This window comes from Balaenoptera borealis (assembly GCF_965194805.1).
Source record: "Balaenoptera borealis genome assembly, chromosome: 15".
In the NCBI taxonomy this organism is placed as follows: domain Eukaryota; kingdom Metazoa; phylum Chordata; class Mammalia; order Artiodactyla; family Balaenopteridae; genus Balaenoptera; species Balaenoptera borealis.
The window spans coordinates 66,617,023-66,643,617 of NC_138871.1; the positions used below are offsets into that span (position 1 = coordinate 66,617,023).

At 39.0% G+C, this 26,595-nt stretch overlaps 1 protein-coding gene and 1 long non-coding RNA gene across 2 annotated transcripts in view; one reads left to right on the plus strand and one right to left on the minus strand.

Moving 5' to 3' along the window:
* The window catches only part of LOC309611890, a 489,900-nt gene that overhangs the window by 102,385 nt on the left and 360,920 nt on the right, over nucleotides 1-26,595 (minus strand). The window lies entirely within an intron of this gene.
* Nucleotides 1-26,595, plus strand: part of SRD5A2 (steroid 5 alpha-reductase 2) — a 114,071-nt gene that overhangs the window by 36,586 nt on the left and 50,890 nt on the right. Inside the window, exon 2 of the mRNA XM_082356822.1 lies at nucleotides 15,553-19,072. Within this exon, the coding sequence (XP_082212948.1) occupies nucleotides 18,792-19,072 (281 nt within the window). The 5' untranslated portion in view covers nucleotides 15,553-18,791. The remainder of the gene's footprint in view (nucleotides 1-15,552; nucleotides 19,073-26,595) is intronic.

The window sequence follows — 26,595 nt, forward strand, 5'->3', positions numbered from 1 at the left end:
CTCAGTTCTGTCCTTTTATACTTTGTGGAGAAAGCTCTCTGTTCATCCAGTTTTCACGTCTACTTCCAAGGGAATTATTCCATATGTAGTTATAGATTGGTTGTGTCCATGGAAGGGGGTGAGTTCAGGATCTTCCTACATTGCCATCTTGAGCCCTCCCCTTAGTGATTCTTTTCTTGGAAATAATCCAGTCTAATTATAAGCCTGTCAAAACAATTCTTCATTTCTATTATCGTGTGTTTTATTTGTAGCATTTCCATTTAACTTTCTTGTAGTTTTTATCTCTCTTCTGATATTTCCCTATTCATGCATATTGTTCACCTTTTCCACTACAGTTGTTAGTATATTAATTATAGTTGTTAAATTCCTTGCCTGTTCCTTCCAACATCCGAGTCATTTCTGGGTCTGTTTCTGTTGATTGCTCTATCTCTTGTCATGTGTTGTTTATATCTTGCTTTTTTGTGTCTCACATTTTTGAATCAATGTTTGACATTGTATATAGAATAGTAGAAACTGAGGTAAATAGTATTTATTTCTGGAAATGAGAATATATCTTATTCTGGTTGACTGTTCATGTGTATGGCATTGAGTCATCTAGTCAAAAATTGAGATTCCTTTAGTGCATGACTATTTTCAATTTCCTCTGTGTTATCCTGTTTTGGGTGAAGGCTAGGATGTGAGCAAGTTTATTTCAGTATTTCTGGTCCAGTCTAAGCTTTTGGACTTTCCCATATGCTTGTACCACAGAGGGTATTTCTTTATACACTCTTGCCCTTTCTCCATTAGTAGACTGCTATTGCTTATTATTCAATGTTTGCTAGATTGGTGTTGGCAGCAATGTTGTTTTCTACTGTCCTGGCCCAGCATCAGTCTAGCTTAAAGTTTCACAATATGGTTTCTAATTTGATTTTAAACTGGGAGTGGAATATCACACATTTAAGAACTGTATATAATTTAAATTTTGAGACTAATATTATTTAATACTAATAAATCCCTTGTTATGTGTCAAGCCCAGTTCTAAGTGCTTTACATATGTTAATTCATTTAATTCTTAATGTGATCCTATGAGCCTAAGGTCCTTCTCTCAATGCAAGTAAATTTACTGAAATTATGTACTTTAGATTTTTCAAGTATAGACTTACCTTACATAACAACTGTTCGGTTAAGGACCTTGGGACATAACTGTTTAAAAAATATATCACTTTTTGGACATTTTTTGGTACAGCTTTTCACCATGAAACAAATTAAATAAATGCCACAAAGAAGTAATACTTCAACATTATGATTTTAGGCAAAGACTCATCAATTCACTTGACAGAACAGTTTTTAATCAGTAAATAGCACATGGAAGAGATTTGAACTGTACAATATGTTTGGATGAGCCTCAGATATTTTGCTTTCTGTACATATACTAAGCAAGAGTAGCAAGAAGAAGTAGCATGATTCTTTAGTCTGATGTATGTGTGCATGATTCCATATGTTTCAAAATGTTCTTATACTGAGCTTCTGTTTTGTTTCAATTATTTTTTTCTTTTCACTGTTGAGTGCATTTTGAATGTAAGATAGCCACAATCCACCAAATGCTGAAATATTTATGAACATAATGGTACAGAAGGAAAACCGTGCCTTCCAAACTACACCAACTACCAGCTACACCAACTGCCACGTATTATCAGTTTTTCTTTCTTTTCTTTAGTGAGTACAATAAACTTTCTTTAAATTACATTGTAAGTACAAATTTTATTTATTTGTTCTTTTAAAAATTGCTATAGGGCTTCCCTTGTGGCACAGTGGTTAAGAATCCACCTGCCAATGCAGGAGACATAGGTTTGAGCCCTGGTCTGGGCAGGTCCCACATGCCACGGAGCAACTAAGCCTATGCGCCGTAACTACTGAGCCTGTGCTCTAAGCCCATGAGCCACAACTACTGAGCCCACGTGCCACAACTACTGAAGCCCGTACACCTAGAGCCTGTGTTCCACAACAAAGAGAAGCCACCACAATGAGAAGCATGTGCACCATAATGAAGAGTAGCCCTCACTCGCCATAACTAGAGAAAGCCTGTGCACAGCAATGAAGACCCAACGCAGCCAAAAATAAATAAATAAAATTTAAAAATTGCTATATATTATGTATATGAAATTATTTCAGTGTTAATTGACACTTTTTTGTAAAATTGTTTGGGTATTTTGAAATTCATCTTGATTTTTCTCATTGAACTTAAAGAATGTCTACCCATTTAACATTTTCTCACTTAGCAGGTTTTTGAGGAATGAATTAAAGTTGTTAGGTCCCCAGTGTTCATTGCAGCACTATTTACAATAGCCAGATCATGGAAGCAACCTAAGTGTCCATCGACAGATGAATGGATAAAGAAGATATGGTACATATATACAATGGAGTATTAATCAGCCATAAAAAGGAACGAAATTGGATCATTTGTAGAGACGTGGATGGATCTAGAGACTGTCATACAGAGTGAAGTAAGTCAGAAAGAGAAGAACAAATATCGTATATTAACGCATATATGTGGAATCTAGAAAAATGGTACAGATGAACCGGTTTGCAAGGCAGAAATAGAGACACAGATGTAGAGAACAAACGTATGGACACCAAGGGGGGAAAGTTGGGGGTGGTGGTGGTGAGATGAATTGGGAGATTGGGATTGACATATATACACTAATGTGTATTAAATAGATAACTAACAAGAACCTGCTGTATAAAAAATATAAGTAAATAAAAATAAAAATAAAGTCATTAGGTGACAGATAGATACTGTATAACAATAATCATGGGAACTAAGAAGTGAACTCGTCCCTCGACCTGTAAATACTTAAAGAAATTAGAATTACACGTGGAAAAAATTGGTAGTTATGATTTATATGTCAGTTGGTCCAGTGTAAAACTGCAAAATGTGTATTAAAATAGATATTTAAAACCAGTTATCTGATTTGTTAGTTTTGGTTGCCAGTGTTCAATATTGTTTGTTGGTGGTCAACATCCAAATCCCTCCCTTCTATGATCTCCTTCCATTCCCAGAACTAGCCTGAGTAACACTCCCTTGCAGTTAGGGTTCTGGACATGATTTAGGTTCTGCCAGTGAGATGCACTCCCTTGAGGCTTAGAAAGTGAAAGGGAGATGGAGGCCAGCCTACTTGCCCTCGTGGTGGCTATGTGAGGGCTCTGCAAAAGTGAGCTTCAGCAGCTGCCAGAGCCTACTTTCCACTGTGTGTTTACCAGCTTCATGGGACATGTTAAAATGCTGACAGCAGTTTCTAGACTTCTACATCTCAATTGCAGTGGTATGACTATGAAGTCAATAGTGAGGTGATTTTGAAGCCCAGCAGCAGTGTCTTGACTTTAACTACTCCAGCCCCTTTGGTAATTCCCTGCATGACAAACTTTTCTGCTCGAAATAGTTTGAGTAGTTTCTATTTTTTGCACTAAACTGTGACTAACTTCCATCCCTGTGTGTGCATACACATCCACACACCCCATGTGAATTTAAAGTTTTATGGGATTATCAATGAAAACTTCCTGGCCACAGGATAGGCACATGATGTACCCCATGAAGCGTACATGGTGTACCTTTGGACAGTGTTTCTTCCAGGAATATGACTTAATCAGGGATAGAGTTCCTTTAGGAGAATGATATCTTCATAGAGGAATCTACTTCTTAGATTGCAAGAACTAAGGCCTGGCTAAACCTGGAGTTGCTGGAATACACTGCCTGAGGATGAAGCAGAAGAAATCACAGTTATTAGATGATGAGTGGGAGAGTCTAGTGATGATGTTTGAACCCGTGGATCCAGCTTTGCCTTAAAGCCACCTTTTGGGCTTCCCAACATGAATGAATATATCTATATCTATATCTATATCTATATCTATATTTATATCTGTATCTATATCTATATATCTATCCTTGCTTAAGCTACTTTCAGATTGGTTTCTATCCCTTATATCTTAAAAACTACTGCCCATTACAGTATTATCATACCCATTTTACCGATGTAGAAAATCAGGCTCAGAAATGTTATCAGATGTTCAAGGTCATACAACTATTAATAGTAGGGGAGAGAACCAGTGTTTAGCTGCAAGCCTATTATCTTAATAGTTATTCTATACAGCTTTTAAGGAGCTCACATTCTAACAGAAGAAATGGCTATGTGAACAGAAACTTGTGAGAACTGTGGCAAGTGATATAGTACAGGCATGCAGAAAGTACCATGAACACATGGAACAGAGAGTAATTAATTCTTTCCGGGAAAGATTCATAGGAGAGGTCAATGTGAGCTAGGTTTTGAAGAATGCTTAGGAGTTTTCCAAGCAGATAAGATGAATTTTGGTGTTATATAAATAAGAACCCCTGAATCTAAAAATTTAGATATTTATGCCATTCATCTATTGGTATAATCTGCCTTTAAAAAATCCCTCTCTCATAAAAACCCTAATAACAATAATAACAACAAAAAATCAAAACATTAGTTTCATTGGTAAAGTTTCCTTGAAGAACACAACCTTGACCTATTAGACTAATACTTTTGAATTGAATTGGCTTACACAAACTAAGATGGAGGAGCTAAAATACCTCAAGTCTTCCCCTCGTTCAACTACAGTGCCAGAGCCTATTTCTATAAGCAACACTGAGAAGAGAGAAGGCAGCTAGCATCACTGTGAGGGCTGCTCTGAAAACAAGAGAGGGGACCCCAGGCTGCATATGCATTTATCCTTCTCCAAATCTCCCCATCAGACATATCACCCCCCCACACACACTTTATGCACTTTTAGTCACACTTTTATGACTAAAATAGAAATTTAGGGAGAGAAAGACCATTGTTTTTCCTAGCCTGGAGTGTTCAAAAATAGAGATTAGTTAATGAGGGGTATGAGTAATGTTTCTAAAGTTTCATGAGAAATGAAGTAGCAGGGAAGACCCAGAGAGAACAAAATCGAATCTGTGCTATATATATACATGTCTCTGTCTAGGAAACTTCTATAGAGCATGTATTAATGGGCCGGAAGTTATTCTAGATTTGAGGGTTTGAAAGGTGAATAAGATGTGGTTCTGAGGGAAACTCATGAACAGTTGTTTTCAATATGATACATTGTCATTTAGGGATCTTTGGATGCAAGCAACAGAAACTGACTAAAAATTTTATTGGTGAAGCTACTAACATGAATAATTCCAGACAAATGTTTCTTTAGAAATTTATAATTAAGGCTAAAGAAAGAAGGTTGTCATTATTGTAAGGGATTTGGGCACTGAAAAAAGAAAACTGATTTCCTGCTAAATTCAGAAGAAAAAATTTAAAAACTCAGATTTTATAATGATTTTCCTTTGAGAGACCTAGAGTTGCTTAAAATATGTTTTGTTTCTTTAACTGATTAATATTCTTTATAGATACTGCCTCTCTATTTCTACTTTAGACACTGCTGCTTTATCACAACTTGCTCTTCTGGTTTGCACAAGAGTTGATAAAATCTATCTATCGATCTACCTACATATCAGTCAATCATCTATCCATCCATCCATCCATCAGCAAATAAATTGGTATAACTTATCTTTCACCAAAGGGGATGAAATGTTCAGATTATAATATCTCCTTAATTAAATGGAGCAAGCTTATAGAGACAATATTAAGTGTTTATATATATGTTAAGTACAAAAAACTCAAATATGTCTAAACTACTGATTCTCAACTGGGAGCAATTTTGTCTCCCCAGGGGACATCTGGTAATATCTGGACATATTTTTGGTTGTCACAACTGGATGTGTGTATGCTACTGATATGTGTTACCTAATATTTTGTGCTTGACTTCTTATGATAATGTTTTTGAGATTCACCCATATTATTGTATGTACTTTGTTTGTTTGTATTGATGAGTAGTGGTTCATGGTATAGTTATACCACAATTTTTTTACCCATTCACCTCTTGGTGAACATTTGGGTTGCTTCCAGTTTTGGACTGTTATGAATAATGTTGCTTTGAACATTCAATTACCTGTTTTGTGTGGACATACGTTTCCTTTCTTCTTGGGCAAATACTCAGATGAGAATTACTGGATCACGTGGTAAATGTGTGTTTAACTTTATAAGGTACTGCATACTGTTTTCCAAATTGGTTGTACTATTTTACATCTCAAGGTACAAAATTTCAAGTTGTTACACATCCTTGTCAACACCTAGGATTTTCACTCTTTTAAATTTTAACCACGCTTTTGGGTATGTAGTAGTATCACATTGTGTTTTAGCTTACATTTTTCTGATGACTAATAATGTGGAGCATATTTTTATGTGCTTATTGGCTATTTGTAGATCTTCTTTATGAAATGTCTATTAAAATATTTTGCCCATTTTGATTTGATTGTAGGTTATCTAATTATTGAATTGTAAAAGTTATTTACATATTCTGGATACAATTCCTTTGTTGAATATATGTGTGGCAAAAATGTTTTCCAAATGTATGGATTGCCATTTAGTCTTTAAAACATTTATTTATTTATTTAATTTATTTATTTGTGGCTGTGTTGGGTCTTCGTTGCTCTGCATGAGCTTTCTCTAGTTGTGGTGAGCAGGGGCTACTTGTCATTGTGGTGCACGGGCTTCTCATTGTGATGTCTATTCTTGTTGCAGTTGCAGAGCACAGGCTATAGTCGCATGGGCTTCAGTAGTTGTGGTGCATGGGCTCAGTAGTTGTGGCTCATGGACTCTAGAGTGCAGGCTCAGTAGTTGTGGCACACAGGCTTAGCTGCTCCATGCATGTGGGATCTTCCCAGACCAGGGCTCGAACCCATGTCCCCTGCATTGGCAGGCGGATTCTTAACCACTGCACCACCAGGGAAGCCTGCCATTTAGTCTTCTTAAGTGTGTCTTTGGAAAAAGAAAAAAGTTTTTAATCTTGATGAAGTTGATATTTATCATTTTTTCTTTTATACTTTGTTCTTTAGAATGTCTTGTTTAAGAAATCTTTATCTAACTCAGTGTCACAAAGATTTTATGCTATGTTCTCTTCTATAATTTTAGTAGTTTTAACTCATACATTTAGATCTATGATCTATTTTTAAAGTTGATTTTGTATGTAGTGGAAGAGTTGGGGTTTATTTTTTCCATAGAGAGATCTAATTTTTCCAGCACCATTTTTTTTCTCCATTGGATAGCTTTGGCAACTTCTGTTGAAAATCAAACTATACTACAAATCTACAGTAATTCAAAAAGTATGGTACTGGCATTAGAATAGACAAATAGACCAATCAAATGGAACAGAGAGCCCAGAAATAATCCTCTGCATATACAGTCAATTAATATTTGACAAGGGTGCCAGAACACTCAATTGGGAAAGGACAGTCTCTTTAATAAACCTTGCTGGTAAAGCTGGATATGCAGAAAAATAAAATTGGACCTCTACCTTATACTGCTCTCAAAAATTAACTTGCAGTGGATTAAAGACTTTAACTTAAGACCTGATACCATAATTCCTAAATGAAAACAAGGAGGAAACTTCTTGATATCAGTCTTGGCAGTTATCTTTTTGATATGACATCCAAAGCACAAGCAACAAAGGAAAAAATTAACAAGTGAGACTACATCAAACTAAAAAGCTTCTGCACAGCAAAAGGAACAATCAACAAAATGAAGGCAATATATGGAATGGAGAAAATATTTGCAAATCATATATTGGATAAGAGGTTAATATCCAAAATATGTAAAGAACTCATACAACTTAACGACAACAACACCAGCGAACAACCCCAATAAAGAATGGGCAGAGGAACTGGATAGATATTTTTCCAAAGAAGAAATACAAATGGCTAATAGGTACATGAGAAAATGCTCAACATCACTAATCATCAGGGAAATGCAAATCAAAACCATGATGAGATATAACCTCACATCTGCTAGAATGGCTATCATCAAGAAAAGAAGAACCCTGAGAAAACCATAATTCAAAAAGAGTCATGTACCAAAATGTTCATTGCAGCTCTATTTACAATAGCCAGAACATGGAAGCAACCTAAGTGTCCATCAACAGATGAATGGGTAAAGAAGATGTGGCACATGTATACAATGGAATATTACTCAGCCATAAAAAGGAACGAAACTGAGTTATTTGTAGTGAGGTGGATGGACCTAGAGACTGTCATACAGAGTGAAGTAAGTCAGAAAGAGAAAAACAAATACTGTATATGGAATCTAAAAAAAAAAAAAAAAGGTCAGAAGAACCTAGGCACAAGACGGGAATAAAGATGCAGACCTACTAGGGAATGGACTTGAGGATACGGGGAGGGGGAAGGGTAATCTGGGACAAAGTGAGAGAGTGGCATGGACATATATACACTACCAAATGTAAAATAGATAGCTAGTGGGAAGCAGCTGCATAGCAGAGGGAGATCAGCTCGGTGCTTTGTGACCACCTAGAGAGGTGGGATAGGGAGGGTGGGAGGGAGGGAGAAGCAAGAGGGAAGAAATATGGGGACATATGTATGTGTATAACTGATTCACTTTGTTATAAAGCAGAAACTGACACACCATTGTAAAGCAATTATACTCTAATAAAGATGTTAAAAAAAAAGAAAGAAAAGAAGAGATAATAAGTGTTGGCAAAGATGTGGAGGAAAGGGAACACTTGTACACTGTTGGTGGGAATGTAAATTAGTTTAGCCACTATGGAAAACTGTATAGAAGTTCCTCAAAAAATTAAGAATAGAACTACCATAAGATCCAGCTTTTGGGTATATATCCAAAGAGTATGGAAACAGGATATCAAAAAGATGTCTGCACTCCTGTGTTTATTACAGCATTATTTTACAGTAGCCAAGATATGAAAACAACCTAAGTGTCTATCAGTGGATGAATGGATTAGGAAGATGTAGTATACATATACAATAGAATATTATTCTGCCACTTGCGACAACATGGATGGACCTTGAGGGTATTATGCTGAGTAAGATAACTGAGACAGAGAAAGCCAAATGTTGCATGATATCACTTATATGTGAAATGTAAAAAGCTGAACTCATAGGAATGGAGAGTAGAATGGTGGTTACCAGGGTCTGGGGTGTGGGGGAATTGGGGAGAAGGTGTTAAAGGGTACAAATGTACAACTAGTAAATAAATAAGTTCTGGAGATCTAATGCACAACATAGTGACTTATCTTTTCCCTTTCTTGATGGTATTACTTACAGAAAAGGTTTTAGTCTCAATGAAGCCAATTTATCTATTTTTCTTTTGTCACTTGTACTTTGTGTCATAGCTAAGAAATCATTGTCTAATATAAGGTCATGAAGATTTACACCTCTGTTTTCTTCTAAGAGTTTTATAGTTTTAACTCTCATTTTATGTGTTTGATCAATTTTGAGTTAATTTTTGTATATGGTGTAAAGTAGGGGTCCAATTTCATTCTTTTGCATGTAGATATCCATTTGTACCAAGACCAGTTGAAAAGGCTACTCCTTTCCCATTGAATGATCTTGGCAGTCTTGTTGAAAATCATTGACCATAGAGGGTATGAACTGATATTTGGACTCTCAGTTCTATTCCATTGGTCTATATGTTATTATGCTGGTACCACACTGTCTTGATAATTGTTTCTTGGTAGTAAGTTTTGAAGTTGGGAAATACTAGTCCTTCCATTTTTTTTCTTCTTTTTAAAGATTGTTTTGTCTATTCTGGGTCCCTTGCATTTCCACGTGGATTTTAGGCTTAACGTTACCATTTCTGAAAAAATCAGTTAAGATTTTGATAGGAATTGAGCCAAATATGTAGATCAGGGGGCTTCCCTGGTGGCGCAGTGGTTGAGAATCCGCCTGCCAATGCAGGGGACACGGGTTCACGCCCTGGTCTGGGAAGATCCCACATGCCGCGGAGCAACTGGGCCCGTGAGCCACAATTACTGAGCCTGCGCGTCTGGAGCCTGTGCTCCGCAACGGGAGAGGCCGCTACAGTGAGAGGCCCACGCACCGCGATGAAGGGTGGCCCCCGCTCGCCGCAACTGGAGAAAGCCCTTGCACAGAAACGAAGACCCAACACAGCCAAAAATAAATAAATAAATAAATTTATTAAAAAAAAAATATGTAGATCAGTTTAGAGAGTGTATTAATCTGCTCAGGTTGCCATAACAAAATATCGTTGACTGGGTGTCTTAAACAGGAATTTGTTTTCACAATTACGAAGATTAGACAGCAAAGATGAAGTTACTAGCAGGGTTGGTGTCTGGCAAGACATCTCTCCCTGGGTTGCAGATGACTGCCTTCTCAATGTGTTCTCACATAGGGTTGTAGGGGGGGGAGAGAGAGAGAGAGAGGGAGAGAGAGAGGGAGGGAGGGAGAGAGAGAGAGAGAGAGAGAGAGAGAGGGAGAGAGAGAGGGAGAGAGAGACTGAGAGATCTTCTTCTTCTCGAAAGGTCACAGTCCTGTATCTGATTAGAGCTCCATACTTATGACCTCATTTAACCTTATCACCTCCTAAAGACCCTATCTTCAGATACAATCACACTGGGGGTTAGGGTTTCAACATATGAATTTTGTGAAAGCACAATTTACTCTATAGCAGAGAGCATGACATCTAAATAATGTTAAGTCTTTAAATCCATGAACTTGGGATATCTTTCCATTTGTTTAAATGTTCTTTAATATCTTTCAACAATGTTTGTAGTTTTCAGTGTACAAGTCCTATTCTTCATTTGTTAAAATTTTACCTTAGTATTTTTTTTTTTGGTGCTATTGTAAAAGAATTGTTTTAGTAATTTCATTTCAGGTTTTCATTGCTAGTTTATAGAAATACAATTGATTTTTGTATACTGATCCTGTATCCTGCAACCTTGCTGAACTCACTTATTTGTTCTAATAGTTTTTAGTAGATTGCTTATCATTTTTATATATAAGATCATGTCATTTGTGAATATAGTTTTACTTCTTTCTTTCCAAACTGTTCCCACCATCTACCTCTTCTATGTTTGTTCTTGTCATTCCTTTCCTGTTCCCTTCCTTTAGAATTATTTGATTTTTTAAAGATTTTATTTTAATTTTCCTGTTGAATTTATAGCTTTTTAAAATTGAGGTATAGTTGACATATAACATTATATTAGTCTCAGGTATACAACATAGTGATTTGATATTTGTATATATTGTGAAATGATCACCACAATAAGTCTAGTTAACATCCATGCCCATATATAGTAGTTATTCTTTATTGCATTTTTATAGGGTTGCCCTGTGGACTTCAATTACATTCATAATTTTCACAGTATAGTTATAGTTCTAGAACTACATATGGTTATATAGAACTATAGTGCAGTTATAGTTTTGTGCTTCACTTAAAAGATGGAAATATTATAGATAAACAACTTATTGAATATAATTCCCTGTGCTGCAGAACTAAAACCTCCCTGTAATAAACCATAATGGAGAAGAATATGAAAAAGAATATATATATATATATATAACTGAATCACTTTGCTATACACCAGAAACTAACACAACATTGTAAATCAACTATATACTTCAATAAAAAAATTTAAAAAAAGAAATCTTGCAAACTTATAAACTCATATCTCTTCACCCTTTATGTTATGATTGTTATATGCGGTATAACAACATACATTAAAACTTCATAAAATAGTGTAATACTTTTAGCTTTTAAACAGTTATATGAATTAAAGAATACTAAGAAGAAAAAGGCAAAAATAGGTTTTTTTTGTTACATTTATCCAGATGTCCATTTCTTTCTTTCTTTCTTTTTCATCAGTGATGTGTTTATTGCTGTGGAAAAATAAAGCTCAGGTTGGGCAAAGAGAACAGGAATTTATCACCAGGGCAAGTATCAGTTCACATAAGAAAGACACTTTTATTTGTCCAGAATGAATTTCTCTGGAATCCACAGCTAGAAATCAGGTTGTGTTAGTGAAGGAAACTGATAAATTGTTCACTGTTTTCAGTAAAGCTGCTTGGTTCAAACATTGGAGGAAATATGGTTTCCCAAACATGCATTTCAGAAAATTACATTTACCCTCCTGATTAACACACAATCATGTATTCATCACAGATGTCATTGTTTTCATTCAGTTTCTTTTTTAAAATTAATTTTTATTGGAATATAGTTGATTTACAATGTTGTATAGATGTCCATTTCTGATGCTCTACATTTTTTTCTGAAGATCCATATTTTAATCAAGTATGTTTTCCCTTCAGCCAAAAGAACTTTCTTTACCATTTATTGTAGTGAAGTTATGAATCTTCATAGTTTTTGTTTATCTGAAAATATTTTACCCTCATTATTGAATAATATTTTTGCTGGATATAGTATTCTGGGCAGATATTATTTTCTTTCAGCATTTTAAAGATCTCTTCTGATTTACATGTTTTCTGATGAGAAGTTAGCTGTTAATCAGATTGTTGCTCCCCTCTCTATAATGTTATTTTTATATTGCTTTTATTATTTGTTCTTTATTTTTGACCTTAACAAGTTAAATATGATTTGCTTCAGCATAGGCTTCTTTGTGTTTTTCTGCTTGTTGCTCATTGAATACCTTGAATCTGTCAATTTCTGTCTTTTATCAATTTTGGGAATATTTCAGCCATTATTTCTTTGCATACTTTTAATGCCCCAATCTGTGTCTCTTGTCCTTGTCTGTTAAGTTGTATAGATTATGGGTTGTATTATTTTTCTCTCATGAATATTATTTCCTTTGTTTTAGATGGTAATTTCCCTGGCTGGTCTTGAACTTCAAACTTTCTTTTGTTTTGTTCAGAACTTTTGTCTTAAGCTGAATTGCTTTGAGTCTTTTCTGCATGTGTGCAGATGAGGGTAGACAGAATTTGGGGATTTCCCTCTCTGGCTCTTTCCTTTCCAGGAATATGGTAGGTTTTTCCCCATGTGTCTATGTTGCTGCTGTGTAGACGATTCAGACTGCACTTAGGCCAGACTAAGAGTCTCAGAAAAGAGGAATTTATGCCTATAGCTGTCCACATCCCCCTTCCATGTGAACATAAACTCCCCATCAGTATCTGTCTGCTGCTGTTTATTCTCCAGTACCTTCAGGTAGGTTTTCTTCCTCTTAGGTTTTTTTTTCTTTTATTTACTTATTTATTTATTTTATTTATTTTTTGGCTGTGTTGGGTCTTTGTTGCTGTGCGTGGGCTTTCTCTAGTTGTGGCGAGTGGGGGCTACTCTCTGTTGCCGTGTGCGGGCTTCTCATTGCGATGGCTTCTCTTGTTGAGGAGCACAGGCTCTAGGTGTGTGGGTTTCAGTAGTTGTGGCTTGCAGGCTATAGAACGCATGCTCAGTAATTGTGGCACACAGGCTTAGTTGCTCCATGGCATGTGGGATCTTCCCAGACCAGGGCTCAAACCCGTGTCCCCTGCATTGGCAGGCAGATTCCCAACCACTGCGCCACCAGGGAAGTCCTGCTTTTAGGTTTTATCATTGCTTTCTGGCGTGTGTGTGTGTGTTTGTGTGTCTGGCAGAATATTAGTCCATCATGATACCTGGTAGCAAATCTCCTTACCTTCATAAAAATGAAGGATATTTTCAATGGATATGAAATTCTTGGTTGAAAAAACTTTTTCTTTCAGCATTTTAAATATTTCATTGTCCTCTGGCTTACATATTTTCTGAGAAATCTGTTGTACTTATTGCCTTTGTTCCTCTACGTCTTTTTTTCCTGGCTACTTAAGATTTTCCCTTTTTTCACTGGTTCTCAGCAATTTGGTTATGAAATACCTTGGTGTGATTTGAGTGTGTGTGTTTATCTTGCTTGAGGTTTATCAAGGTTCTTGAATTTGTAAGATGGAATTCCCATCAAATATGGAAAGTCTTCAAATATTATTTCTTCATTTTTTTTCTGGCACTCTTCCTTCTTTTTATGGGATTCTATCTATTGTTAGACTTTTTGATATTGTCCAGCAGGTCACTGAGTCTCCATTTATTTCCTCCTCCCTCTACAACCCCAATCTCATTTTTCTCTGTGAGAAATCTCATAATTCTTTTAGATTATTTTTATTATGATGTCTTCAAATTTACTAATCTTTTCTTGTGAAATGTCTAGCCTATTATTAATCACATCCAGGGAATTTTTCACTTCCAACTTTTTCATTGTTGTAAGTTCCATTCTTATATTTTCCATTTATCTCACTATGTTAATTTAAAAAAATCCTTAAGCATATTGAGTATACTTAAAATAGATATTTTAGAGTATTTGTCTGTTAATCCAGCATCTCTGTCATTTCTAGGTCTGTTTCTATTGACCGATTTTCCTCTTGGTTATGTGACACATTTTTTTGCTTCTTGACGTGTGTAGTGAAGAATTAAATTTATCCAAAGAGAGGTCTGGTCTTTGTGCCAGTTCCTTGGGGATAGCCTCTAAACCCTTGGGATAAAGAATTTGGTTGGCCCTTTCCCCAGTTCTGGGAAGTGGCCCCTAAATCCTTGAAATTTCCTTAGTGATAGGAATATCTTTGCTGTTCATGGGGGCCCTGATAGTTTATACTAAGTAGATGACTCAGAATGGGGGCTGGCCATGCCAGAATGACCAACTATGTGATTAGAGGGTTGGGATTTGGGCCATGTGATATCAGCCTGACCTCTGAGGAGCAGAGCAGGGCTGGAGATTGAGTTCAACCACATAGCCGGTGATCAATCAATTGTGAATGAAACCTTAATAAAAAATATGGACACTGAAGCTTGGATGAGCTTTCCTGGTAGGCAAGCCACTGCAGTTGTCACACATCGATGTGCTGAGAAGGTAGTGGATCCTGACTCCATGGGGAGAGGACAAGAAAACTTCATGTTTGGGACACCCCCTCAACCTAATCTCTTCTTTTGGCTAGTTCTGATTTATGTCTTTTTGCTATAGTAAAGCTGTAATCATCAATATATTACTTTCCTGAGTTCTGTGAGTTGCTCTAGAGAATTATTGAACCTGAAGGTTTAGTGGGAGCCCTCATATTTGTAGTGAGCTGTTCAGAAGTATGTGTGGCCTGGAGACCCCTGAAGTTACTTGCATCTGAAGTGAGGGCAGTCTTGTGGAGGACTGTGTCCTAAACCTGTGAAGTTTGGCTCAACTTGAGTAATTGGTGTCAGAAGTCAACACAACATGTCTAGTAACTTGGGGGATGTTGGATATTGTGAAGGCTACATTGTTACTTGTCTGTATGTAATTGTCTTCCTTTAAAGAGGGTTGGACATTGTTAAATTACTTGTGAATCATCTTGATCTTTTGGGAGGATTGATTGAACATTTTGTTAGGAAGGTAGTCTTCACTCTAAAAATAAATTATTCCTACCACTAAAGCATGACCTTCTGGGATCACTACTGAATTTCCCAGGTGATCTCTTTCTCTCTCTGACACACACACACACATGCACACACCAGCCATACCCCGATCATCTCTTACATCAAGGTCTTATACTCTGGACCACTATTCGCCTGCCTTAATCACCCCAGTGCCAGGTACCAGACAACTAGAAATAGCCCCTACAACCAACAGCCCAGTGAAAGTATTCAAACTAGCCAATCCTAAGTCTGCTTACCTTACCTTGTCCATTCCTTCCTGCAGAAACCACAATAAAGCTCTTGTCCATGATTTCCTGTCACTCCCTCTGCCTACTGACTGATCCTGATTCTTCCCTGTGTGGTCTTGTGTGGCTTGCTGTGTCTCCCGTTTCTGGGGATCTGTGAGTATAAACTTCCTTCATGATGGTCATTTCCATGTCTGCATGCCTCACCATACTGATTAAAATAAATTTCCAGTACCATTAAAACACACACAAAAAGTAAATACTGTATGATTATATTATGTAAAGTTCAAAAGCTGGCATAACTAACTATGATGTCAGAAGTCAGGGTGGTGGTTATTCTGGGAGGGGATGTAAGGAGGCCTGAGGGGAGCTTCTGGTATGCTAGCAAGCAGTTTCTTGACTTAGGTGCTGGTTGCAAGAATGTGTTCAGGTTGTGCAGATCAATCAAGTTGTATATTTCCAATCTGAGCACTTTCTTTATGCATGTAATTCAGAGCAGTTGCATTACTGGTTCCAATTCTCTACCTCTCCCTGTATCCCTGTCCTTTGCCATGTAACTTTGCAATACTTTCCTATTCTGACTCTGGAATCCACGATGTGACTTGATTTGGACAACGGAAAAAGTACAAAGTAAGAGTGTACTAGTTCTTGGCCTGAGCCTCAAGAGGTCTTTTGTGTTTCTTGTCCTCTTGTGCTTCTGTTATTGAGACTGTATAGATATGGTGGGGCTAGCTCACTTATGCTAGGACCAGAGCCATGTGGAACAGAGCTGTCTCAGCTAAGGTTCTCCATCCAAACCCAGCCTGGAGCAGGCCTCTCAGTTGCTCAACAGATGAATGAGTGAGCATAGTCAAGATCAGCCAAGCCTAGCCTAGGACAGCTGACCTCCATCTGACTCACAGATGCATAATCTGAAGATAACTGACTTTTAGTGTAGTTTGTTATGCAGCAAAAGCTAACTGATACAGTAGTGGAAAAAAGATGACGAGGACCAAAATTGGGCACAGTTGTAAGAAAAGAGAGGAGAGAATTGAGAAAGGAGAAATTTCATTAAAAAAAAAAGTATTCCATCAAGTTGGGTTTGAAATGTCACACTGCCTATTATCCTGATACTGTATGTTATCAAGAAATATAGGGACTTCCCTGGCAGTCCAGTGGTTAAGACTTCACCTTCCAATGCAGGGGGTGCGGGTTCGATCCCTGGTCTGGTAGCTAAGATCCCACATGTCTCATGGCCAAAAACCAAAACATAAAGAAGCAATATTGTAACAAATTCAGTAAAAACTTTAGAAATGGTCCACATCAAAAAAATCTTAAAAAAAAAAGAAATCTAGAATTTCCTGAGTCTGCAAGCCAGCCTCCCAGGGAGGCTATGGCTATTTCGGACAGAGAAGAGGTAACCAAGAACACACAGGGAGGATCTGGGTGTGGGTGGAGGAGAGTGGAGGGGAAGATAAATGGGTTTAGTTTTGGGTAGGGTTGAATTTGAGGTCTCTGAAGGACATCCAAGTAGAGTTGTCCAGCAGGGAGGAAAGGCAGATGAGAAGCTCCAGTCTTTGCTGGAGATCTAGATTTGGGTGTTCTCAACTAGCAAATAGTAAATAAGGAATCTGGGACTGGATCTGGAAAGCCAGTGCAAATACAGCTCTAGGTAGCTGTGAGAGCTGAGCCTGGCCACTCCATGGAGGGTGCTTCAGCCAATATGGGTGGTTCCTACAGGGTGGTCAACTGAAAACTGAAGCCTATTTACAATTTAATTTTTAACCCAACAGGAAAGTGGTGAATACCTCTTCAGCAAGCAGAGGGCATCACCATACACCACCGTGTCCCAGGAATCAGGAAACAACCTCAAACTGGGCAGATGAAACACTATGTACCTTTCATTGGAATAGCCGGTAGGACAGGGCAGGAGTGGATGGAGTAATACTGAGTGGGACTCCTGAGCGGCAGTTAGTGGGAGCAAAGGGCGAAGGATGAAGAAAGCGCCCAAGAAAGGGGAGGGAGAGCAAGGGAAAGATGGGTGAAGCCTGAAGTAGGGACAAGAGAAGAAAATTAACAGGGATGAAGCAATCAAGGGAGGTGGGACAAGAAGACGAAGAGGCTAAACAGCAGGTGGGAAGAGGAGGCCAACCTGAGAGGAGGAAACTGGATTAAAGAAAGAAGAGGAAAAAAGGGGTACAAAATATATGAAGAAGGCAGTTAAGGAAGTCTGGATACTGAATCAGAGAAGGGAAGAGGAAACAGATAATGAACGAGGGGGTGAAGAATGACAGGAGGGCAGCAAACAGAAGGGAGAGAGAAAGAACCGCGTCTTAGGTGTTCTAAAGCCCAGCTGCACTTAGAAGGGCAACATCATATGGAACTCGATTCATCCGCTCCAGGAGATGGGAGAGGGCGTCCCGCGGCTGAAGCCCTAGACATGAGCCTGAATCTGGGCCAGCTCGGGAAGTCCCGCGGAAGAGGAGAGGCTAGGGCAGACAGACAGGATCACTACTCAGGGTCGAAATCCGTGCTTCCACGCCCACGCTCAGTCGACTCGTCTCTTCAAAGCAGAGAGAAAGCGGAGGAAATAAGGATGGGGAGAGGCTGGTACCTGCCTGGGGGCGAGGTGGTGCGGAGGGGCCACTAGTGCCGAAAGTGGCCAAGGAGAGCGGCGCCCCAGCGCAGAAGGCCTGGGGGACGCGGGAAGTGGCTGGAGGCTGGGCCCAGGGTCCAGTGGAAGCTGGCGGAGAGTGAAGGAGCACAGGGAACCGGAGGGGTTGGGGAGATTCTGGCTGCGGATGGTCAGAGGGTGGGGACTGCGTGGCGACCACACAGAGGGTGTGTGTTAGGGCGGGAGAACTACCCTGGCTAAGTCGTACCTGTAGTTTTCTATTTCCTAGTCCCAGAAGTTGCAGCATCAGAGGTTGATGGGTGAAGAACAAATCTTCGAAGGGCAGTTAGAAGGAGAGAACAGTGGCAGGCTGTGGAGAGGGGCGGACGCGCGGGCGAAGGCGCGGATATGGGCTAAAGGAAGGGCGCAGGACACGAAGTTGGCTCCGCGAAAGCCTTCATCCACTCTCCGCCTGGCTGTTTTCCGAAGTGCCAGCCCTGCGAAAGGGGCATCGCTGCTGAGCCTAGCCAGGGCTGGCCGCACTGAGATGGGACGTAGGATGGAGGGGCGGGAGCCAAGGCCGAAGGGGCGGACACGGGGTGGCGTCTAGCTCTCCATAAAGGGGCGGCGGGGCCCGCGTTCTCTTCTGCGCTGGCAGCGGCCACCAGCGGTGAACAGGGCACAATGTCCGTTCGCTGCCAGGAGAGTCCGGTGCTGGCAGGTAGCGCCACTTTGGCCGCCCTGGGGGCACTGGTTCTGTGCCTCGCGGAGCCCGCCGGCTACGGGAAGTACACGGAGAGCCGGATGCCCGTGGCTACCCGCCTGTCCGCCCGCGCCGCCTGGTTCCTGCAGGAGCTGCCCTCCTTCGCGGTGCCCGCGGGGATCCTCGCCGGGCAGCCCCGCTCTCTCTTCGGCCAGCCTGCGACTGTGCTTCTGGGCCTCTTCTGCGCACATTACTTCCACAGGTAGCGTTTTCCCTTGAGGGTGAGGAGCGCAGCGCACTGCCAGGCTCCCGGCGTCCAGGAGCGCAGCGCGCGGCGCGCACTGAGGATCGCGGAGGGGCGGCGCGAGCCGCTGCAAGGAGCGCGGAGCGCGGCTCGAGGGGAGCACCTGGCTGGGCCGGGGCTGCGGGCCAGACGCGGGCTAGTGGAGGAGCGATCGCGGGCAGACGCCGCCTTCACTCTCCACGGCCCCGCGCGCGTCTCGGGTCCGCTTCGAATCCTTGGACTGCTCCGGGGAAAGCGGTGGAGCGGGGCGGGAGGCAAGCTGGAAAGCTCAAGCTGGGCAGAGCTCTTGTTTCAGACAGTTACCTCTCCAGCTCCGCGCCGTCCCGCGTCACCTGTGGCGTCTTGCCCACCACCCCTTCTGGTTCTTCCTTCACCTTTCCTTTGCAGGGTGGGGGCGGGCTGGTTCTGAGATCTTGAGGGAGCCTAAGTATTGGCATCTCCCGAAGGAAATTTGGCTCAGAGGGACTGGATCAACGTATCTCCGCAGGGAGATGGGCAGACCCAGACCCTGGACTTCAACGGTGAGAAAGAGAACGTGATGGGAACCCACTGACCTAAGCAAGAGTCCCACTTCTCAGGACCCACCGAAAAGGGACCGCGCTCACCACCAACTCGTTTCAAGTTCCCCTGGCACTTAAGTGTGGATGGGTTGAAGTTAGCTTAGAGCTGAAATGTTCTTCTGAATTAAAAATCCCAAATTCAGGAGAACTTTACCTTCTGCTCTGAGAAGGAAAGACAGGAAAAAAACCAAGGGCTTTCAGGATTCGGAGAAAAGATGCTCAAAAGAGCGCAAGATTCAGTTGCCTACCATGCCTAGTCATTTACCTTCTGTCGTCCCATGTAGCCCCATTGTAACCTTGTGAGATACGTATTTACTGTGCCCACTTTATAGACAAAGGAACTGAGGCTGTGTAAGGTTAAGTGACTGAATGAAGATGATACAGCTAGGGCCCAGCCAAATTCAAATCTAAGCCTGTGAAACTCCATCGTTTAAGACCTTTCCACCATGTTAAGCAGGCGGATACTCTGCAAGGAGAAAACAGAATCCACGGACAGAGAAAAGTTGCCAAGCCAAATCAAGAACTGGGACAGAGGCACAGCCTTATTTTGCATAGAGAATTTATGGGGTAAAAAAAATCAAGGAAATCTAGATTAGAAATTAGGGTAAAGAATTCCTCTGGAAGCTGAAAGGCATGATCCTCTCTCATAAGGATCATAAGGGAAAAGTGATGCCTCATTTTGAGAAAAGAAGTGTAGAGAAACAAGTTTTAACTTCTCTTTCCATATAATCCCTTCTTATCCTCTGGATCTTTTTTATTGGTCAAGATTTAATATTTATGCAATTTTAACTGGATTCGCACTCTTTTAATAATTATTGCCAAGCAACCATTTCATAAATGGGTGTCCTTTCTGGAGCTATTTACTAACCATTTTATTTTATCCAGATTTAGGTGGTTTAATTTGCACAGAAAGAAGGATGTTGGGTGTAGGAGATAAGAGAACAGCTTTTGATTTCACTGTTATTGGAGAAGACATTTGACAGAAAAATGTGATTTTATCAGGCAATTACTTTTAACTTCTAATTAACTACTGTCTGTTAGCACCATAAACAATATTTTTATGAGTTCATTTCATCTTACAGTATTGATTAGTGCTTTCTGACAATCCTATTAACATAAGTTTTAGACTTTTTTTAAAGCCAAAAGGTACTTTGCCTTAATAAATTATGACAAGTACATTTAAAAAACCAAGGAAATAATTACTCATAAAATGAATATCAACATACTGTTCACCTTCTTCAGGGGAAAAGTTAAAATGTAAAATTTAGAGGATTTGGGGATTGATTCTGCCTGAGGGAAAATTCCCCACAGAAAACACAACTCAGGGTGAGTGAGTTGTCCCTAAGGAATGAAGATGTGATGTTTGTCCACCATTCCCTTTGTGTGAACTCTTTCTTTGTGGCCACTGGACTGTTGAATCTATTATCATTTTGAGTGCTTACAAGGGGTTATGCTCTGTGCTAAACACTATGTGAGTTCTCTACTAATCCTCATACCAGCCCATTGAGGAAGCACTATTATCACCCCCATTTTGCAGGTGGGAAATTGGGGCGAGAAAAGCTTAAATAACTTGCCCAAGGTCACGGAGTAACCAGGGAGCCAGGATTCAGACCCAGGGAATTTGAATCCAGATCTCAGGCTCTTAGCTACCATGATAAACTGTTTTATATTTGTTCTTGCTGCCTTGTTCTTGCCTTTTAAAAACTATATTTAAGCTTAAAATTATTTTTTAATTATAAAAATAATGAATGTTTACTAAAGAAAAAATGAAAAGTACAAAAGTAGAAAAATTCCCATAATTTCAACACTTAAGTACATTAATTGTTAATGTTTTGGAACATTTCCATCAAGGTTCTAATTTTTCTTGGTCAATTTTTATACATGCTTGCTATGTTGAATATATATAGGTTTTAGTTCTGCTTGATTACTGTCTATAATAAATATTTTTCCACATTATCATAGAACCTTTGTAAATATCATCTTAGTGGCTGCTTGTTATTTCATCTAAAAACCATAATTTATCCATTAATCTATAGTTTTTTGATAATTTTAATATTTTAAAAATATAATTTATATTAAATTGGACATTTAATTTGTCTTTTTATTTTGGCTAAATAAGGTTAAATAAGGTTGTGATGTACATTTTTGCACCTAAATTTTTTTTCAGAAGTCACCACTATTCTCTTAGCCAGGATTCCCAGAAGTGGTTCAAAGTTATGAGCATTTTTGCCTTGAGGTTTTAGGAGTCATTAGGCTTGATAGTGAGGGCACATTAAGGTAAAAGCTCCAGGATGCCTTGGCTTTACCCTGTGCTGTGCGTAGCTATGACACAGAGAATATGATGGAGGAACAGGGGTTCAGGAGAAAGCTGGCTCAGCTGTGGCTTAGACTCTGTTGCAAAATGTCCCTTGGGGGCTATTCAGAAAAGCAATATGTCCCATTGGATAGAAGGTGAAACTCTTTGCACTTTTCTCCATACAAGGGTGACATGCTAGAATGTGAGTCCCACAAGGGCAAGGATTTTTATCTCATTTGTTCATGGCTGTGTCCTCAGTGTATAGAAAAGTGCCAGTACATATTTGGTACTCACTAAAATTTGTTGAATGCATGAATGAACTCTGCTTCTGACATCAGTACAGGCAGTCAGAATTGTGGGAGAGCTAGCAATTACTTAGGAATCATTGCTGAGATTGCATGGCTAGGTCAACTCAGATCATTCTCTTCCCTTCAGAATCTATTGTTGTGGATATTTGGTTGGTTTAGCTACATGAAAATGACTGCTGTGTAAGCATGTTGCCTAATCCCACATCTAGAGTTGTTTGAAGTCAGAGTTATCTCACCTCTTGTTGACCTTGACTATGACCTGGAATGATCCTTTGCCCCCACTCTCTGATCATTTTCTCAAGATGCCTTGGTGTCTCACGCAATGGTCATCGCAACACCTATGCCTGTGGAAGCTTATGTTTTTTCAAGACTTGGGTGTGACCTTGGTATTTAGATGAAAAAGAAAACTCTCTTTTCAAATAAAGGTGACTATTCTGTAAAAAGTTGCTGGCAGTGTGACCTTCCTTGATGCACATGCAGAAGCAGAGGGCAATGCACACATTAGAGTCTGTTTGAATTTGGAAAGAACTTTCCTGGGATTTAGATGCTGAAAATAATGACATTTTCTATTCAGCCAAATAAAATGATGGCTTAAATGGGAGGCCTTTTTTTTCTTTCTTTGAATTTTGAATTTTATTTTATTTATTTTTTTATACAGCAGGTTATTATTAGTTATCCATTTTATACATATCAGTGTATATATGTCAATCCCAATCTCCCAATTCATCACACCACCCTCCCCCCACTTTCCCCCCTTGTTGTCCATACGTTTGTTCTCTACATCTGTGTCTCTATTTCTGCCCTGCAAACAGGTTCATCTGTACCATTTTTCTAGGTTCCACATATATGCGTTAATATACGATATTTGTTTTTCTCTTTCTGACATACTTCACTCTGTATGACAGTCTCTAGATCCATCCACGTCTCTACAAATGACCCAATTTCGTTCTTTTTTTTTTGGCTGAGTAATATTCCATTGTATATATGTACCACATCTTCTTTATCCATTTGTCCATGGATGGGGATTTAGGTTGCTTCCATGACCTGGCTATTGTACATGGTGCTGCAATGAATATTGGTGTGCATGTGTCTTTTTGAATTATGGCTTTCTCTGAGTATATGCCCAGTAGTGGGTTTGCTGGGTGATATGGTACTTCTATTTTTAGTTATTTAAGGAACATCAATACTGTTCTACATAGTGGCTGTATCAATTTACATGCCTGCCAACAGTACAAGAGAGTTCCCTTTTCTCCACACCCTCTCCAGCATTTGTTGTTTGTAGATTTTCTGATGACGCCCATTCTAACTGGTATGAGGTGACAACTTGTCGTTTTGATGTGCATTTCTCTAATAATTAGTGATGTTGAGCAGCTTTTCATGTGCTTCTTGGCCATCTGTATGTCTTCTTTGGAGAAATGTCTATTTAGGTCTTCTGCCCAATTTTTGATTGGGTTGTTTTCTTAATATTGAGCTGCATGAGCTGTTTATATATTTTTGTGATTAATCCTTTGTCTGATGATTCATTTGCAAATACTTTCTCCCATTCTGAGGATTGTCTTTTCGTCTTGTTTGTAGTTTCCTTTGCTGTGCAAAAGCTTTGAAGTTTCATTAGGTCCCATTTGTTTATTTTTGTTTTTATTTGCATTACTCTAGGAGGTGGATCAAAAAAGATCTTGCTGTGATTTATGTCAAAGAGTGTTCTTCCTATGTTTTCCTGTAAGAGTTTTATAGTGTCTGGTCTTACATTTAGGTCTCTAATCCATTTTGAGTTTATTTTTGTGTATGGTGTTAGGGAGTGTTCTAATTTCATTCTTTTACATGTAACTGTCCAGTTTTCCCAGCACCACTTATTGAAGAGACGGTCTTTTCTCCATTGTATATCCTTGCCTTCTTTGTCATAGATTAGTTGACCATAGGTGCGTGGGTTTACCTCTGGGCTTTCTATCCTGTTCCATTGATCTATATTTCTGTTTTTTGTGTTGTGTACCATATTGTATTGATTACTGTAGCTTTGTAGTATAGTCTGAAGTCAGGGAGTCTGATTCATTCAGCTCCGTTTTTTTCCCTCAAGACTGCTTTGGCTATTTGGGGTCTTTTGTGTCTACATACAAATTTAAGATTTTTTTGTTCTAGTTCTATAAAAAATGCCATTGGTAATTTGATAGGGATTGCATTGAATCTGTAGATTGCTTTGGGTAGTATAGTCATTTTCACAATATTGATTCTTCTAATCCAAGAACATGGTATATCTCTCCATCTGTTTCTATCATCTTTAATTTCTTTCAACGGTGTCTTATAGTTTTCTGCATACAGGTCTTTTGTCTCCCTAGGTAGGTTTGTTCCTAGGTATTTCATTCTTTTTGTTGCAATGGTAAATGGGAGTGTTTCTTTAATATCTCTTTCAGATTTTTCATTATTAGTGTATAGGAATGCAAGGGATTTCTGTGCATTAATTTTGTATCCTGCAACTTTACCAAATTCATTGATTAGCTCTAGTAGGTTTCTGGTAGCATCTCTAGGATTCTCTATGTATAGTATCATGTCATCTGCAAACAGTGACAGTTTTACTTCTTCTTTTCCAATTTGTATTCCTTTTATTTCTTTTTCTTCTCTGATTGCTGTGGCTAGGACTTCCAAAACTATGTTGAAAATAGTGGCAAGAGTGGACATCCTTGTCTTGTTCCTGATCTTAGAGGAAATGCTTTCAGTTTTTCACCATTGAGAATGATGTTTGTTGTGGGTTTGTCGTATATGGCCTTTATTATGTTGAGGTAGGTTCCCTCTATGCCCACTCCCTGGAGAGTTTTTATCATAAATGGGTGTTGAATTTTGTCAGAAGCTTTTTCTGCATCTATTGAGATGATCATATGGTTTTTATTCTTCAATTTGTTAATATGATGTATCACATTGATTGATTTGAGTATATTGAAGAATCCTTGCATCCCTGGGATAAATCCCACTTGATCATGGTGTATGATCCTTTTAATGTGTTGTTGGATTCTGTTTGCTAGTATTTTGTTGAGGATTTTTGCATCTATATTCATCAGTGATATTGGTCTGTAATTTTCTTTTTTTCTAGTATCTTTGTCTGGTTTTGGTATCAGGGTGACGGTGGCCTCATAGAATGAGTTTGGGAGCGTTCCTTCCTCTGCAATTTTTTGGAAGAGTTTGAGAAGGATGGGTGTTAGCTCTTCTCTAAATGTTTGATAGAATTCACCTGTGAAGCCATCTGGTCCTGGACTTTTGTTTGTTGGAAGATTTTAAATCACAGTTTGAAGTTCATTACTTGTGATTGGTCTGTTCATAATTTGTATTTCTTCCTGGTTCAGTCTTGGAAGGTTATACCTTTCTAAGAATTTGTCCATTTCTTCCAGGTTGTCCATTTTATTGGCATAGAGTTGCTTGTAGTAGTCTCTTAGGATGCTTTGTATTTCTAGGGTGTCTGTTGTAACTTCTCCCTTTTCATTTCTAATTTTATAGATTTGCGTCCTCTCCCTCTTTTTCTTGATGAGTCTGGCTAATTGTTTATCAATTTTGTTTATCTTCTCAAAGAACCAGCTTTTAGTTTTATTGATCTTTGCTGTTGTTTTCTTTGTTTCTATTTCATTTATTTCTGCTCTGATCTTTATGATTTCTTTCCTTCTGCTAACTTTGGGTTTTGTTTGTTCTTCTTTCTCTAGTTCCTTTAGGTGTGAGGTTAGATTGTTTATTTGAGATTTTTCTTGTTTCTTGAGGTAGGCTTGTAGAACTGTAAACTTCCCTTTAGAACTGCTTTTGTGCATCCCATAGGTTTTGGATTGTCATGTTTTCATTGTCATTTGTCTCTAGGTATTTTTTGATTTCCTCTTTGATTTCTTCAGTGATCTCTTGGTTATTCAGTAACGTAGTGTTTAGCCTCCATGTGTTTGTGTTTTTTACGTTTTTTCCCCTGTAATTCATTTCTAATCTCATAGCGTTGTGGTCAGAAAAGATGCTTGATATGATTTCAATTTTCTTCAATTTACTGATGCTTGATTTGTGACCCAAGATGTGATCTATCCTGGAGAATGTTCCATGTGCACTTGAGAAGAAAGTGTAATCTGCTGTTTTTGGATGGAATGTCCTATAAATATCAATTAAATGTATCTGGTCTGTTGTGTCATTTATAGCTTCTGTTTCCTTATTTATTTTCATTTTGGATGATCTGTCCATCAGTGTAAGTGAGGTGTTGAAGTCCCCCACTATTATTGTGTTACTGTCAATTTCCTCTTTTACAGCTGTTAGCAGTTGCCTTATGTATTGAGGAGCTCCTATGTTGGGTGCATATATATTTATAAT